The 18,377-nt window shown below is 45.8% G+C and overlaps 1 protein-coding gene across 2 annotated transcripts in view; it reads left to right on the forward strand.

Annotated features, from left to right (window-relative positions):
- The window catches only part of SLC20A2 (solute carrier family 20 member 2), a 59,251-nt gene extending 42,932 nt beyond the window's left edge, over positions 1-16,319 (forward strand). For both annotated transcript variants that reach the window (XM_082481974.1, XM_082481973.1), the window contains exons 9-11: positions 7,988-8,173; positions 8,901-8,985; positions 14,601-16,319. In XM_082481974.1, coding sequence (XP_082338100.1) covers positions 7,988-8,173; positions 8,901-8,985; positions 14,601-14,765 — 436 coding nt within the window. In that variant the 3' untranslated portion in view covers positions 14,766-16,319. The remainder of the gene's footprint in view (positions 1-7,987; positions 8,174-8,900; positions 8,986-14,600) is intronic.
- The last annotated feature ends 2,058 nt before the right edge of the window (positions 16,320-18,377 follow it).

Consider the following 18,377-nt stretch of genomic DNA (forward strand, 5'->3'; position numbering starts at 1 on the left):
TCTCCTCCATTTTCTTTCCCCATCCTGGAACTCACTCTTGTCCCATGTTTTCTATTGATTTTCCATCAGGCTGTTTGCTGGTATTCCTTGGAGGGACAGAAGCAGATAAGAGGAGCAAAGAAAGAAAAATTAAAAGCTAATATAAATATTAAAAACTGCAGGTAGCTAAATGATTGACCTGTTTTAGCGCATATTTAAGCATGAGGCATATGGTACAGACTGAACCATGATGCAGCTCAGAAACACTTTGTGGAGCAGAAGTGCCCCATGTAGTTTGGATAGCACTTTAGTGGGTGAAAAGTCATATGGAGGTCTCCCTTTTTTCATTATCCAGGTTTTTCCCCTGGACCTGGGACAGTTAAATCGGTATTTTGCCGCTGACTGCAGAACTAACTCATAATAAGGGTAGCTAGACCCCTGTTTCTTCCAAGATGATGCTTGTTAGCATCCTAATGATACTAGCCTATCTTTGCTGTAGGAGCTGATGTTTGTAGCAGTCAAGGGCTCGTGTTTAGGCTGACATCAGCATGGATCCCGGCCGGGGCAGTTGTGCGTTAAAAGAAACAGGGAGTCATGGTAACTCCTTATTTGGGTGACTGTTTTGTTCAGACCATCCCCTCCTGCCCCCCTGCTGCAGAGCTTATATGCGCTGTGTCAAGGATGCTGGAGCCCTTCCAGGGCTGGGACTAACTGAGCCGAGCCGAGAGCCTTGTGACACCATCGCGGCACATGGGCTGAATGAAATCTAAAGAATTTAAAATCCCGACTAAATGTGTTGGGACAGAACCGCTGAAAAAAAAAAAAATGTTGTTGTTGAACTTAATTAGCGGCGCCAAGTGAGCAGGTCCCACTGGCTCAGCACCCGAGCACAAAGGGAGCACGTCAGGTCATTGCAAGGGCAACGAGAGAATAAAAAGGGCAGGATGGAAAAAAAGACCTGGGCCAGGAGCGTGACACAAGGAGAACTGCCAGCTTCCTAAATGCTTGTTCAGAGCCAGCTTTCCAGAGGCGGGGAGGCTAGGCTTTGTTGGCCGGCGGGGATTATATGCACCTATGGTTGAGTTGGACTGAGCTTATGTTCTGTAAATATAGGTTGGTTCAGCAGGAATCATGATGATCTGGAGCTCAGCCCCGCAGCCGCCTGCCTGTATAAACACAGGTAGTGGGAGAGTTGCTGAAGCTGTAGGGTTTATGCTGTGTTTCAAAGTCTGGAAGCCTATCTATCTGAGTTAACTAGTTCCCGAAAATGAGGGCAGTTGGGCAGGCTGTTTTGGAAATGGCTAGAGAGGACTACGAACCCCACAACTATCTCCTGGGCTCAGCACAAAGGTGGCTGTGGCTGCTTTGCTACTGGATTGGGAATGAGAAAGCTATGAGCAAACGGTGCGTCAGCCCCACAGCCCGTCCAAGCAAACGGGAAGATGCTTCTGTTGACTCAAGCAACCTCTGGAGCTTGTTATACCTTGAATTATTGCAGTCGAAGCGGGATGACCCATGGAAAGATGCTGTAGGTTGACATGAGGTTTCCTGATTAGAATCTGCTGTTTAGGCTGTGAAAAAAGCCTAAGCCTTGTGCTCCTACACACTTGTCTGTGCCTGTGTTTAGTCTTTTCTCGTACAGATTCCTTCTCCTATAAATGGGTGGCCTCTTCTGTCCCTTCCTACCCCCCCTCTCCACCTCAGGCCATCGTTCCTGCTGTCACAGGAGAAACCCGGGGAATGACAGAAGCAGCCACGTGCCTTGGCTTGTGTGAGCAAGCATCTACCCTGGCCTCATGGATTCCAGCCATGGAGGAAGGTGGTTTATTAACGTGACAACGGCAGGAGCCGTGATGCTCCAGCTGAACAGGGTGACCGCAGACCATGCCACCCGCCCGTGTCTCTGCACGCCAAGGTGCAGGTGGTACTGAGGTTTAGCTGGTACCTGCTGTAGGGAGGAGCAACCTGCTTGTAGACGTTTCACGGTTGTGCGGGGGATCTCAGTTTTGCCGAGTTGTTGCTGCATAAATTGTTTGAATGCAGCTGCTCTAATTAAATTTCACATAGAGGACTTCAGGACTACCCTTGCGTATTCATACTTAGATATTATAGGAAGAGGGGGTCATTCGTGTTAAGAGTCTGCAGGTAATGCCATATAAATTTATAGCACAAGCTTGACAAAGAATGGCTGTCTTATTATCCAAACGATATAGGCTACATTACTGAAGACAGGATTTCAGAGCTATAGTAAAAATGTTTAGTATTTTTTATATATTTCTGCATGTTGTCTCAGTGATTTTAGGGAAACTGAACTGCTAGCAGATAGGGAATTCATTGTTAAGCAAAGCAATGCAAGTGAAACTAGGAAATACCTGCTTGCCCAAAATACAGGGAGAGAAAACTTCTCCTTTCACCTCCCTACAGATTTCACTGGAGTTTTGGGTCAGAGCAGAACCAGCAGTGGGACTCACCTTTTCCCCTCTTCCTAAAGTAAATGCAGTGGGATTAAAGGAGGGAAGGGCCAGAACGCGGCCAGTATCTCACTGCACATACAGAGCTTAGCGGGATTCAGTCTCCTGGCTAAATAAGGAGTCTAAAGGAGCTATAATAAGGCTGGATTACAAAATGAGTATTTCTTATTTCCTCCCTGAGAGCTGCAGTCAAGATCACTTAGAATATTTAGGAAGCTAATCTGTCCATTACAATTACTGAGAGCAGCCTGAAATCTGATTTCTTCCCTTTTTAATAGCAGTCCATCCTGCAAGTGCAGCCCATGTCCCGAGTAGATTTGAATCTTCACTTGCGTCCTTAATTGTGCAGGTACGTGGCATCTTTGTTGTGCCATGCAGGGAAGCCAAAGAAGAGCAGCAAGAAGCGGGGGGGCTCTGGTGGGCGCAGGAATCCCTCTCCCATCCTGCTGTGACTGGGTTTGCCAGAGGAAGGCTGATGCTGGTGGGCGAGGGGGAGGATGGACCCAACCCTCCAGGGCCCAGGGCCTTGGGGCTTCAGGGCCAGCATGTACAGTACACAGCGATGAGCTGCGGGAAGAAATAAGTAGCTTTCCTGACTCATTAACGCACCCAAAGTTTGCACTTCACAGGGCACAGCTGTGACACACTTCTATTGTGCTATGGTATACGCACTATTTCAAAACTGTCTGATTATTGGAACTAGGATAAAACTCTGTCAATAATCTGAGATCTCTGGAGATTAGGACATATTTTTTTTCCTGTTGGTACATATGGGCGTATCTTCCTTGCCGCCTTACTCAACAGGGTGGTGTCTCCAGGAGTAACTGCAGCATATTCAGAAATATCATCATCCCACTTATTTTCCCAGTGGAAAGTCTGTTTGTGAAATCCTGGTTTGGGAAATAGTCAAATGACTGGGGATTTTGTAATTATATCTTTAACTCTGGAAACCTAATATAGATTTCTCAGATGTCTATTTTGCTTGTCATTCAGTTTTAATCAGCGATAATGTATGCGTCAAGCTTCACTCAACTAGAAGTGGCTAAAACACAATCTGCTTTTTCAGGTCGCAGAGAATCAAAGCATGGTCATCAAGTAGCCTGTAGACTGTGGATTATAACACAAAGCTTATTCAGAGCGTAGCATTCAAATACAGTTAGATTTGCTTTTTGAGCAACTCATTACTTCCCTCAAATAAGAAGTAGAGAGGTAATAGCAATGTTGCTAGTTCATAAAATATTATGACAACTTTGATGGGATTTGGCGACAGAGCAGTCAGCTGATGACATCCTTCCATTCCTGAAAACTCTTAATTTTTACTTAAAAAAAAAAAAAAAAAAGAGCTTGTAGGTTGTAGTCCTTGTTCCTCCAGAGAAGGGCCTGGACTTGTGACCCAAATGTACGTAAAAATCTCTGCTTGTGTGTGTGTGCATGGGAAACTGTAATTTCTAAGCTTGTCTCATGATAGCTTATGTGCGTGTAGGGGGGTTGTTGGTAATTCTATCTGTCTCACAGGGGAGAGGAGAAGCCAACTCTATTTATAGTTCAGATTCACTGTCAAATGCTATCTTTCACAACAGCTTTATAAATGGTGCCGGACAGATTCTCAACTGGCACAAGTGAACAGAAAAGGAGAAGTTGTGCCAGTTCACGTTAGCCGAGAGAGCTAGCGCGAAATCATCGTGAGGGTCAGACAGCACTTCAGAAACACTCAGCAGCACTTCGCTGAACTGCCGTGACACGCGTCTGCAAGTACAAGCATTGCTGTAGATGGCATTTAGTCCTGTATCGCGCCGCTAGGGAAGGCAAACGGCCCCTACGCACCACCCCTGTGGCACAGTCCTGTGCCCTGCGAGTAACCGGGGCTGGCGGAGCCCCGCGGAGATGATGAAAAATAGTGGACGTGGAGAATAGACTTCATGACGGGTGCACTCAGGTAGTCAGGCTTCTTCTGCCATAACATTTTATAAACTCATCCTAAAATTAACTCGTAATGGCCATCCTCTTGTGCTCAGTGAAAAAATGTGTATTAGATGAACAAAACTAAAGTAATACCATGACAGGAGTAGCTTATCTCGGCTTTTAAACCCAATAGCTAAATAAAACGGTAACATCTTTGAAAGCACTTCAGTTACATAGGAACCTGGTGGCAGTTTTACACATAGATGTGGACTGGGGTTCAGAGCCCCTGGGTGACCTTCTCAGGCTTTTTTCTTCTCCTTCTAAACTACCACGAATAAGACTTGGAGTTCCAGCACAAAGGAGAATTAGGTAAGGCAAGTAAAAGAGCTGCGTGGGAGAGTAAGAGAACATCAGTTCTTGAAAATAGAATTGTGAAATGAGTATTAGCCAAATGCACGGAAGATTTGAGGTCTGCTTTCCTGCTAGTCATGTCTGGAGTCAAATGAGAGAGAACCAGTGGGAAATATTGTGAAAGCCACGTCCCAGTCTAGCCAGTGTCCTCGTGGTTCATCTGCTTAGTTAGTCAGATGTAGGAGACATCAGATAACTGCAGAAGGTCTCAAAGCAAAGTCTTTTATCTAACAGCACCTTTTTTTTTGATGTGTTGTTTCTCTCTTACTCTTCTGTTGGGACTGGTTGTCTTCTACCGATGAACGCTTCCTAGTCCCAAGGATTGCACATGGTCGTGGTAGTGTCTCGAAGCTGATGCATGCAGTACCACCAAGATCCTAGTCTGCCCAATTCGTGAGTCAGACACATTCATTGTAAGCTTTTGGCAGTTTTGTGGTGGGACAGGCGTAGCGGCTTCTTCTAGAACTGTTCTCCATTGGCATAGGAAGAGTTGATACCACAAGCTCCTGGGACTGGACTTACTGAACAAATCCAGAAGCCGAAGGAGCCCTCTGAAGTGCCGTGACGGTGATAGATGGGAGCCACTGGCTGCACACCACTGCCCTTTTGCTGGCTGTTGGTAGCCACTTGCAGTATTCGGGCTGGGAGATGCCATTGTCCCTAGGAGCTGAATGTTTAAGTCACATTAAACGTGATTCACAGGGAGAGGAGAAATGTCTCTCTGGTATAGATAACCAGTGGTGAAGATATCCACAAATGAAAATGCATTTAATTACCTTTTTGCCTTTCCGAGCATATATGGATCCGGTGGTTCTCTTTCTTTTCCTACAGGGAAAGTGTCAGAAGTGCTGCCTCTCTGAGCACCAGTGTCATCTCTTCTGATCTGCTGGGCAGCATCAGCCATTCGGATCCTCCAAGTCTAAGCATAAGTCAGCAGAGTTTTGCCTTGCCTTCTGTTGCCACAAATAAGAAAATAACCTTTTCTTCAAGGATTAAGCTTAGCTGATTCACAGAGGCGTAGCATTTGCAAATAATTAAAACCGGATTTTGGTACAAAAGAGCATAGTTTGCTGCTGTAGTTTCTGAAGCCTTTTCTGTCTTCCCATTTACATTAGGACTGACGAATATCCATCCATAATCTCTTCAAAACAGTCAGGAATCAGAGCCTGGGCTCACTCCAAATGTACCTGTTATTTTCAACAGGGAGGTTGTCCCCATGTAATACAGCACTATAAGAAGGAGTGATCAGTTTTCCCTTTATGCATCTGATCAAAGTTTTAGTTGCCTTTATCCAGCCTTCTGCATCCATCAGTTGACGATACAGCAAATTACCTTTCTTTTTCTATGCACAATAAGGCATTTAAATGTGCAAGTAATTTATTCCACACCTGAAAACACTGGCCAAGAAGTTGCGGATCAACTTAAAAATATTAAAAATGCATCAATCAAGAATCTCTTCTTCCTTGAAAGTAAAATAATTCTTGTATTTAGGCACTAGGGACTTTTCACATACTGTCCTTTTACTCACTCAAAAACTCAACAAGTCAAATGCATACTCAGGCACAGTATCAGACCAGAATTTTGAAGTATTTTTGCTAGTGGAAATCACTCTTTATTTGAAGCATATTTAGTTCTTCACCATACTACCCAATGCCTTCAAACCCACTGGATTTTATTATCCATGTTAGTTCACTAATTTATTTCCAGCATCTTTCTCAAAAGCCGTAAGAATCATTCATTCCTATTTATATCAAAGAGCGTTTTTGAGTACTTTTGTTTGCCTCGCAGTTTGAATGTTGTTGTGTGTGTTTACAAGGGAAGATTCCTTCCCAGTTACTTTGCTCCAGGATTGCTTCTCAGGGTTCAGAACTTGATTTCGCAAGGACCAGAAGAAAGAAGAGGGTCTCGTGTTGCTTAGGTGCACCGAGCTGTGCGAGGCCGAGCACCCCCGTCTCTTGGCAGTTAGCGCTCGGCCCCTAGCACCTCGGATCTGGTAAAGATGGGATTCAAGTAAATTATTAACTGTTGGTTACGGTGGCTTGCACAACATTTGACGTTAAAACTGGCCCTTACTCCATTTGTGCGCTTTGGAGCGAGACCAGGAACTAAATTTAGCTGGTCCTGGCTGCAGGGCAAGCATAGCTGTCAGTCCTGCCCGCGGCACTCGCTGCGACCCGCTCTCCTTATCGGTTTACAAAGAGGGGAGCTTCCTCTTGGTTTTCAGACTTTCGGAATGACATTGGACAGGTTTGCTCTGCTCGTCTTGTGATTATTTAGACATAAGTGCAGCTCTGCCTTGTTTCTTATGCTTTTTTGGTTGTGGATAAATGCTGCTCAGCAGGGCAGGCAGCTACTCGGTTTCGCAAAGGAGCTGCAAAACCAAAGGGATGTCAAAGTTCTTATCTGCTTTTTAGTATTCAGGCCTCTGAAGTAACTGGATACTAGCTTTCAAGTTTTTCATCTAACTCTCGTGTCTAGAAACTTGATGCTTTTTTAGAAAAAACAGAGTCCGAAGTCTCACTCCACGCACTGGAGACTCCAGCCACCGATACTGGGTGACCTGCATTAGGAATGGGGACTTCAGTGTTGCTGACTTTCAGCGTTTTTCTAGATAGCAGCAGCAGGGTAGCAAAAAGGGCTTACTCCAGCTCCGTGTCACCAAGGAGTCCTCTCTGATCCCATCCAACTAGCTCTACAACACGTTTAAAGAAGACTAAGTCACCTTCCTGGCTGCACTCAGATGATATCTCCAAACATTACAGGTTGTTAGACTAGATTGTATTTGTATCCTCTGGTCTGCAATGGTAATTTTGTTCATTAACTTCCCTCTTTGACAAAAAGAGCTAATTTAATACTTGAATTTTAAAGATGCAGAGCTCTTGAATTGGTAAATTTTGAGATAATTTCAGCTCAGTATGGAAAATACTGGGTTTTGTCCCAGAACAGACATAATGACCGACTGACATTTCAGGAAACGATTTGTAAAAGAGAAATTCCTTTCAGCATTCGCTATAGTTATCAGTGATGAAGTGACAGCTGAAAAAGCAACATGATAAGAGTCCTCTGCTGCAGCCTTTCCAAACGAGAAAGGGTGTTGCCTGTAGGGTCAAGTCAGAGCAGTGCTGCACGCACGATCAAGAAAAATCATGCAGAAAATAAGAGACTTCTTTCAAGGCAATTATCTGCATTTGTATAACTCAGGCGATGTTTTTCTGTTTCTCCAGCAATGCAATTGGTCCTCTTGTCGCGCTCTGGCTTATCTACGAGCAAGGTGGTGTAATGCAAGAAGCGTCAACTCCTGTCTGGCTGCTGTTTTATGGAGGTGTTGGGATCTGTGTCGGTCTCTGGGTCTGGGGTAGAAGAGTTATACAGACCATGGGTAAAGACCTCACTCCAATCACACCATCAAGGTATGTGCACAGTTGTCTTTACAGTTGTGTGAACTTTGTGCGTGAATCAATCTGAAAAACTGCCAATCCAGGATTTTGTTTGTAATGCAGTTTGCTGAATTTGCTGTGGTTCGATATTAATGATAACTTGGCTTCGACTTCTCCGTCTTTCTAAAAAAGGAAAGAAAAAAAAGAGGAAAGCGAGAGAAAGAATTAGAACAAATGAGAAAAAGAAAGAGAAAGAAAGAGAGAAAGGAAAAAAGATAACCCTGTAAACTAATACTGAATGCGTTTGGGCAGAGAGGTCTACGTGAACAGAGTCTTCTGCTGATGACCTAATTAACATGGCAGAAAGTGCATTTGGAAATGACAACATTACAGTGGCTTTCCCAGTGCGCTTCAGACTATTAAAACCATATGTATTTATTACAGTAATTTTCATCCTCAATGCATACTTGACCTCTGCTGGTGCTTAACCGAATTACTAATTAAGCATGATTCACCGCGGTGTAGAGTAATAGAAGTCCCTGACGCAATGAGCCGTGCAGCTGGGTTACTACAGATGACTGGCCTGTGCCGTTCCCATTATTCAGCCCTTCCTTGTTCTCTTAACTTATTCCTATGACAAAAATCAGTCGGAGATAAAACAGTCGAAAGGAGAAACGGGTAAGACTTTGGCACGCTGCATGGTATCAGTCCGAGCTGATGCAAAGAGTGATTGTGAAGTGTTCTCTTATGCTTCCCGCAGTGGATTCACTATTGAGTTGGCTTCGGCGTTCACAGTTGTGGTAGCTTCCAATGTTGGACTTCCTGTCAGTACTACACACTGCAAGGTATGCCTTTGCCCAGCGACTGCAGTCAAGGCAGTCTGGACTATTCGTCTTAAAATTGTGCCGCTCGAGCCAGCGGATAATGGCATGGCGAGGGGAAAACAGCCTCTTGCAGAGGATGGTTAGGCGGAGGCGCGTCAGTGCGTCTCAGTCGTGCCAGCGACACTGGAAAACAATCAGGCTTCCAAAAAATGCATTAGAGTTGTCGCAGTAAAGTCGCTGCCGTCGGGCACAGCGTGAACTCCATCGCTGTGGTTAAAGAAAAAAACAACGCTTACAAAAATGTGACCTCAATTTTAAAGCAAACAGTTACAGGGAAGAAGCTGGTTTCCTCCAATGGTGCCATTTGAACCTGGTCAGGTAGCGTTTCTCCCTTGTTCAGAGGCTGCGCACCATTCATCATTTATACTTCACTTTCTTGATAAGTGCATGGCATGGGATTTCCTGCATATAACTCTTTTACTACAGGTTTTCCATCTGTCTTTTTTTTTTTTTTTATTTCTTCACAGTGGATTTTGCATTGAAGTAATGTGTGCGCTAACGGTACTTGTAGCCTCAAATGTGGGTATTCCAATAAGCTCCACCCATTGCAAGGTATTGGAGTTTGCAGTGATCCCATCAGTAAATCACATCACTAGGACAAACCATAACAAAATACGAGAGATACCGATTGTTGCAGATTGCCTTCACTATGCGATGCGCCGTGCAGACAGCGAACGCAAAATAAGCCGGTACGGCTAAGCAAAGTCAGCATTATAAGTAATTGCACAAAAGTCTGGAACGTCTTTCACCCTTATGTGATCGTATTGAACTAATATAGACATGTTACAATAATGTAGACTTGTAGTTTGTGTGATCCCAGTTACGTTTATTTTAGAGCCACCTGTATGAAAAACACTGCTACATCATTAAGCTAATATTTTAATGTCTATCTTCTTTTAAACCAACTTGTCCTCACTTTTGTGCATTATAATACAGAATCCGGCCCTTGCAATTAGTTCTATGAACAAGGTTGTTGGCTTTTTTTTAAAAAAAAAAAAAAAAAAGACCAGTTTGAAGTATAGATATAGGCTGGGTAATGAGCAGAATTTAATTGTTGTATGATATGCTGTGTGAGAAGATATTTATATTGCTCATAGGCAACAGGCAGTGTGTGGACATTTACACTGCTGGAAGAACATAGTGGGAATTTGGAATTCTGTTCCCTAGGAAATTCCTGAGTCAAATATCCCATCTTTCTTTCCTTTGCTTCCCCACAAACTCCCAAGCTCTTGGACACGCAAAGCCCTCTGTGATCCTCACCCTCTGGCAGGGCATGGGGAAGCCCCTGTGAAATCAGAGACCCCAGAGCGGCAAAGCCCCTCTGCTTTGGGACATCAACAAGCCCTACAAAGAGCCTGATCCTGTAAGATTCCTTACTGCACCCTAGGGACCTTGGAACCCTTCCAGCTCCGGCTGGGACTGGCAGGTTTTCGGGGCTAACTGCTCCATGGCATGGCAGGCGGGCTGGCAAGAAGCCAGTCATCCTTGCCTGTGACATTGACCTGGTTTCCAGTGAAAGAGTCAATGAAATCCACACATCCTGCAAAATGCCCCAAGTTGGTTCAATTGGCCTTTTTCTAGTGAAAACCATTTCTTCAGAAAGCCTTCCTCTGTTGCAAAATCATTTCTTTCTTCTGCTGTAGAGCTCTTTGAGAAGCAGCCAAGACTGAGCTGCTCTGAAAGGCCGTTTAGATTTCCTGGCATTGGCCAAACTCTGGTTCCTCTGAATCAAGTAGGGAGGCGAAAAATAATAACAATGTGATCCACTTCTAAAAATGCTATCCTGAAACCGCCTCCCTTTAAGCTGACTGGTATATCAAATGTGTGATGAAGAATTTGACAGGGAGAATAATACAGCTTTGATTATCCCAGTTGCGTGCCTGAAGCACTTCTAGCCAACTGTCGTAAAAGAGAAAATACGCTTTGGTGCAGACAGATAGACTAAATTTAAAAAGAAAATGTCTTGGAAGGCATAAGCTAATGAGAGGGTGGCGTTAGGAGGTATTCATTGACTCAACGCAGTTAAAAACTTGATCTTTTCTAAATGCAGAGCAAAATAGTTCTTTTTAAAAAATACTTCCATAAAAGCAGTTAATGTGGTTAGTCTGTGTCTGCTCCCTGTAGTTTGCTGTATCTCATTAGATGGATCATTCTTAATGGGAAGATTCACTTCGCAATAGGATTAGACTGTTCCAGGATGTCACATTATTATAACTGACTCTGTGTTTCAGCAAAATGAGATCCTGAGTTGAAAGATCCTAAGTGATCAACACAAGATAAAGGAAACACTTGTAGCAGATGTATTCCTTGTTTCCTTCGAAGGCTCGGTGAAGGAATAAAAGAACTATTATATATCATTTATTCCTTGGGAAAATGCCTCTCTGAAAGTGCTGTCAGCCTTTGAGACAGAAATGCCTTCTTAAAAATCAGCAGAAAAATTATTTCGCTATAAAAAACGAAAAGAAAACAGGTTCAAGGTGAGCCTAATCCTAAACCTCTAGCATCAGGGAGTAGGAATTATTCTTTTCCTCAACATTTGCTCTGTAGCAAAATAGCATTTGCTAAAGCGGGAGCCCTGCCGAAGGGATGTCAGTCAACTGAGTGTGCAGCAACTTGGTAAACCGATGGCGAAGAAGGAGCAGCGTGAAAGACCTTAGGTGAAGGGAGACCTTTTCAAGGTGAAACAGTAGACTGTAATGAAAAATGGAGACCAAGTATGAAGGAAAGCTCTCAGCAGCAGTTTTCAGGTCTTAGAGCAATTGTGGTGACAAACTGGAGATTGGTAGCTTCTGAGAAAGATTCGTCAAGCCCTCTCAGATCAGGAGTCGCATTTAGAACTAAATCAGAGGCTTTGGTCTGCATGAGGTAGCCACCGCGCAATATGCCTGTCCTAAACCTACAGCCCAGCAGCTTTGCCATGAGTCAAAGGGGAGAGGAAAGTCCCTCTGAAAGCCTCCAAGTCAAGAGGGCCTGAGGGAAAGACCTAACCTTTTGAGCCTCCAAAGGAATTAGCGAGTCTGCACGCGGTAGCCACGTTGCTCTGCCTGCATCTGTTCCACCTCCCTTGGGGTTTAGCACTGGAAAGCCGGTGTGGTGTGAATGCACACCTTGCCTTTCTGCTACCCGGGTAGGCAAGTCATCATACGGAATCCTACACGTAGTGCACGTTATTTATTCTAAGATATGAGATGTAGAAATAAACGGGCATTTCTCACTTGTAACAGACTGAACGTATTCACGTATGGATAAAATCAGGGTGTGGGAGTTAAATGCTTTTTCTGTGCAAAAGCAACTTTGCTGAGGTTTGCTATTATGATTGTGGGGTTCTGAAAACTATTCCCTGTGTTGCCATGATGGAATTGTCATGTTCTGTGTGTTGTTATAATACGCCGTTGCACAGGAACAAGAGACCCAAAAGCATTTCTGTAATGCTTTAAGCAGAGCATACTGAAGGCAAACTGCACTGGTTTCAAACCAATCTCAATGTAGATATCATCTGAAATTCTGCAGACGGTGTAGTGTTCCTACACCCAAGTTTTAGCTACTCCCCTAACCTCTAGTCCATCAAAATCACTATTAATAAACTAAACTTTAACAATTTAAACCAGATTACCAATGCCATCATTGCTGATACCTTTTAAATTTCAGGAAGGACTCGGGAGATTATCGTACGTAGACTGCAGGCTCACTCAATAAGCAGTGCTTCTTGTTGCAAGCATGACAGATGGGTGCTAAGGACGTGCAAAATGTAAAGCAGAGCCTAACAGCTGAGCTGCTGAAAAACCAAACGCTGTTTCCTCGGGTCAATGCTTTGATAGAGTCAGAAGCGTGGGGTTCCTCTTAGCTGGGCACCTCCTAAATATACTTACGCCTCCTAAATACAGAATAGCCTATTGTCCACTCAGAGGGTATTCAGATTAAATATTATCTAACAGATTTCTTTTTTGGATGAGGCTTTAGACCAAAGCCTTTTCAGTCCTAGAATATCAAGTTCAGTTTTCCCTTGTTCTGTCACAGGCATTTTTGAGACTCTTATTTCCCTACAGTTACAGGGTCTTCCACAAATAACTCTTTTCTCCAAACATACATGTTAAGCAGTAGTTAGAAGGTAAATAGGTGTTAACAAAAGATGAGAACTTGATACCCCCATCCCATCTCTCCCTGCTTCCCCGACCTCCCAGCATTTATCATTTTCCTGGCTCCGCATACGAGGAGCAGCCCATCTTCTAATCTCTTGGCAGGGAGTGATGCTCCCATTCAGAAAACAAGCAGGGAAGAGGAAGCAGGGATGGCATTTCAGGGAGCATGAGCCCAGCTGTGTTTTGGAGTTTCCTTTCCTTCAAAACCGGGTATTCCTTCCACATTTCTTGCTGCTTTACCATGTGCTTCAAATAGACTTGCACTGATTTACACGTTTTTCTTAATGGCACAGAGGGCCACCTCCAGGGCAAAAAGCAAACACAGCATTTCTTAAGTTTTTGCATCATTTTTCACTGGAAAAGTTTTTTTCTCCAGTTCTTTCTTAAAAAATAATATACTCGGTTTATACCTGAGCTTATTAACTGAAAATACGTTTGAAGGAAGAAAAGGTTGTAGCTTTGCCCATGCTGCAGTGTGTTTTGTCTTCAAAACCACTGCCCTGGTAGCAGTGCCTTCGAAGGACATTTTGGTGGTTTATCCATTTCCCACCTGAAGCCAGACCTCTTGATGTCCATGCACTTTACATACCCCATAGCATCAGGCTGGTGCCTTTGTCCACAGGGAGGATTTGAGCTCTGGATGCTTTGCTTGGCTGGCTGGTCCAGAAGGGCTGGTTTTCCTCGGAGCACTCGGCGTGATGAGTTTGATGTAGGGCTGCTGTACTGGGTCTAACCTTACGCTGTCTGTCTGTCCCCTGCCAAATTACCATTGCTGTTACAGGGGGGCTCAGCTGCTTACATTGCCATTGCTGTCCTGTTTATAGCCTGTAGCATTGAAATGTATAGGTACTTTTTACAGTCAGCTCCATATGCCACGCTATAAGCTGCAGAGGTTCAGCAGCTGCTGAGTGAACAGTCAGGACATCCCAAACCAGCAAGAGGACAGGCAGGTGGGATGGGAACCATACTAGCTATCCCGACCCGCCCCATGCCACATTCTCCAGCAGAGCCTTAAAAACAACTTTCCCAGTGTTTTCACGATTTAGACCACAGTCTGGCCAGACTTGGTGGACGCTTGCCCTCTCCCCTACAGACTGCGTCAGGCACTGGGTGGGTGGAGGGCTGCCTTGGTTGCACTCATGGCTGATCCAGGAGCTAGCAGGGCAGAGAAAAACCCACAAGTGTATTTATTCTCCTTTGGCTGACCCCGAGACCCACGATAAACAGGAGATCGCTGAAAAATAAAGGTCAAAGCACCCTGGAAGTGTCGCCTTTCTCCCACCCTACCAGAACAGAACCATCGTCATCATCGGGGCTCCTTTATCTCAGCATTGCTTGGTATCAGCTGACTGGCATTGGTGTGGCCGTGGGCATGTTATGGGCGCTCGGAGCTACCCCTCACATTTTGTCTTTCTCTGTCTTCCCTGCGCTCCCAAGGTTGGCTCTGTGGTAGCTGTCGGCTGGATCCGCTCCAAGAAAGCCGTCGACTGGCGCCTTTTCCGCAACATCTTCCTGGCGTGGTTTGTGACTGTGCCGGTGGCCGGCTTGTTCAGCGCCGGGGTGATGGCCCTGCTGATGTACGGGATCCTGCCTTACGTCTGAAGAGCCTCCTCCACTGGGAAAAGGGGAAACGGCCAAGCTACTACCAAGGGGAGAAGCGTTCCCATGAAAGAACCAGTCAGAGAGGATCCATCTTCCATATCTAACTTCTTATCTACTGTACATAACAATGTGTCATATTGGTGACATGGTGATGTGGTGCCATTTCTTATATATTAAAGAAATATATATGCATATAGTAGGTAACAATACCTAAGTTATATTATCAGTGGGGTGAAAATAATTGCCTAGAATTTAATATTTAGTAAAATTTGTACATAGTGTATCATTTTGGTGGCAATTTTTTAATCTTTTGAAGAAGAGTATGGATTTGGAAATGTTTCTTGTCCATTTGATATAAGAAGAAGCGAGGTACAGGACTGCGTAACATGAATTTTTTTTAAAGCTATTAAGATACTGGAACAAAATAAAATGTGCAGAAGTGCTTTTCATAAAATAACTTTGTTCATATCATATCGATCTTTGTGTATCATAGCGTGCTGGTTATGGCTGCGTAAATACTTACAAACGGTAACTTCTAAATGGTGCATTTCCCTTATATATATTTTGGATAAGAAAGTTTAGGAAGTACCAAAGAAGCAGGGGAATAGCTTGCCGATATTATGTTGTTGTCTACACGTGTGGGCATGTGTTGTGTTTTCCCACCTCTAATGCAACGTTGTTTTCACCAAGCTCCCGCCAGCAAGGCTGAGATAGTACTGTTCATGTCTTATGTAACTTTAAAAAAAAAAAAAAAAAAAAAAGCACACACAAAAAAGTTAGTTCTCGTTACTTAGTAGGCAGACCACAGTTCTCCACATTAGCTGATAGTAGACCGACTTCATTTTGTGGGTTGAATTTGAAGTAAGTCACTGCTTACCGTCTACCTTTCCCCTTCAAGTCCCAGCTCCCGGTTGCCCTGCTATCAATTCCAGTGGGAGAACGGACCATCACTCTCCCCTTTTTCTGTCCATCCATCCACAGCCACACACTCTCAGGTACAGGAGTGGGACCGTGGGGGCACGGCGCCCCTACGTACAGAAGCAAAGGGCAGCAGTGGGTAGGAAACGGGCTTAGACCTGATTTTGCGGCTGAAGGTATGGGCGCCCGCAGGAGCGCTGACCCGCAGAGGGGCTGGTGTGAGGAGCACGGCGAGGATGCGAGCAGATGCTGGGTCCTCCCCCCCGGCACATCCCGTCCCACACCACAGCCCGCCAGCCTCCCACTGTGCTGCCGACTGTGAGGAGGGGATGGGAGCCTGGCCCTGCGTGGATGGAGGTTGCGTGGTAACCAGCATTTGGGATGAGATTTTTTCACGGCAGCTCAGGGGGAAATGGCTAGCTACATCCCCTGCACGGCTTTGGAAAGCACACTTGGGTGAAAGTTACTGTTTCATGGGTGGGAGGCAAAGGGCAAGGGGTGCCCGGAGGAGGTTGGGAATCTATTACTGTTTAAATGCTGCTAAAATTTTGATAAAACGTTCTTGGTACTCCATTGTGACTTTTCCATTGGTCATTCATACTAAATTTATAATAAAAAGATAAACAGCCCCTATCACTGTTTGCCTCTTGGGTTTTTCGAGCGTTACTCAGCCATGCCATCCGTCAGGGGAAGGCTCCACGGGCAGCTTGGCGTCTGCCACCTTTTGTTCTTTGTCCACTGGGGTCAGTGGGGATGAAACCGCGCTCTGTGCGGCCCTGACAAAACCTCCCTTTTCTTCCCGCCGTCCCAGCGGCCCCAGCGCCCAGCCCTCGCTCTGCCCGGGGCCTGGCTCACGGGCATCTCCCCGCCGAGGTTTGGGAGCTCGGGGGCTGCTTCAGAAGCGTTCACCGCGCACTCGCGGGCTCCAACTGCCTCCCTAACCCTAATTCTCCTTTTGGGGGCCCTGTAAGCATTCCCATCGCTGCGACACCGTGGTGCTTGGTTTCCAACCCCTCTGAAACCCTTGAGCCATGGTGAAAATAGCGCTGGCAAACGGGTGGGACCGATTGGCAGTGGCTGAGTGACCAGAGCAGCCAGTAAACCCACGAAGACAATTTGGGACCTGTGGAAAAGGGTGGAAGGACTCACCCTATCTTAACACCTGCATAAACAAATGCCTGCCCGGTGGCCCAGCAGCTTGCCACCTTGTTTTACCTACAGAGACAAGCCAGACTTCTCTTACTCCACCAGCGGGGACGCAGCTGCAGCCCTGCCAGACGCAGGCAGCGTGCGGAGGGCTGTGCCAGCTCCGGGGGTGTGTGATAATCCCCCAGCACAGGCAGCTGGGTGTCTGTCAACACACACGTTTCTGAATAAAACTGTTACGAGAGAAATGGCCAGCAAGGAAGCATCTCCAAAATATCTCCGCCCCAAATACAATAACCTTTAATCCGGAGGAAAACCCGAAGTGCCTTTCTCCACGCCACAGAGGTGTCCTTTGCCACCCCAGGGAAGCAGAATTGCCACAGGAGAACCACAGCTGGTGAAATGCCCTGTAAATATGGGCACGGTTAAAATGTCCGTGGCTCAGGCAACAATCAAAATAGGTACAAGTCTATTTTCAGAGCAGGTCTATTTTCAGAGCAAGAAGTGCTGAATTTTTTGCACCAAGAGCTGAGCCTCATTTAGCCAAGACCCGTTTAGCAAGCAGACCTCGACAGAGGCATGGGATGCTTTGCATTCCACAGGGCTGCCCCGTGCCCTGAACAGGTGCTATGGCAGAGATTTCCCACCACAGTTCACGGCCATCAGGGCTACAGCCCTGGGCAAGGCACAGGACTTCTTCATGGTTGCCATCAGGCAGACCTTGCTGTGTGCTCGGGAGGAGCGTGTGCAGGCCGCTGGGGGCTGGGTGCTCACCTTTCAGGATGAAAAGGGCTGGTTGCTCACCTTTCAGGGCAGGAAACAGATCAGGATGTAAGAAGAAGCCTGATGGAAATATTTATTACAAGTAAAAGCTCTTTTAACTGAGGAAATGCAGTCCAAATTTCAGAAACCAAAGTGTCTACTCTGTCCCATGGACCAGTGGTAAAATCCTTGACTCAAACCAGCCTGAAAAGGAGAGCCAGCTGGCCAGGTATGAAGGTACTAATAGGCTCTAATTACCCTCATCAACCTCTCCAGCCTCCACCCTATTTGCTTGCCAGATTTACTAGCTTGCCCTGGGACTTACTTTATCCTTGCATGTTTGTCTGATGGTCACTGGGACATGTTCTTGCCACCAACCCTGCTCTGCTTGTGTTGCTCGACAGTGCGCCCTACACTGGTGAAGTTGCTGTGGCATGGTAACCTGTGCGTCCTGGTTTGTCCACCTCCTGTTCTTCCAGGACCCTGCTGCTGGCCTCCTGCCCCCAAGGTTAGTGCCCTGTTGCACTAGTGACTGGTTAGACTGGCTGAGCACCCCTTGGGGGAGGGGGTCTGCCCATGCCACGGGTACTGAGACTTGTTCTGCTGTTGGTAACTTAATGCTCCCTGCAGGTTCTTGTGTGGTATGAGAGCCCAGAAAATGCAGCTGGGGAATGCGTAGGTGGGGCATCGTGAAGGCACAAAACCCTTGGTTTGTTTGCAGTTGAGAGACTTGGGTTGCTTTGCGAGAGCTCCTAGGCCAAACCTGGGGACCCGGGTGCCCCTGGA

This window comes from Vanellus vanellus, assembly GCF_965231255.1.
Source record: "Vanellus vanellus genome assembly, chromosome: 4".
NCBI classification, from domain to species: Eukaryota; Metazoa; Chordata; class Aves; order Charadriiformes; family Charadriidae; genus Vanellus; species Vanellus vanellus.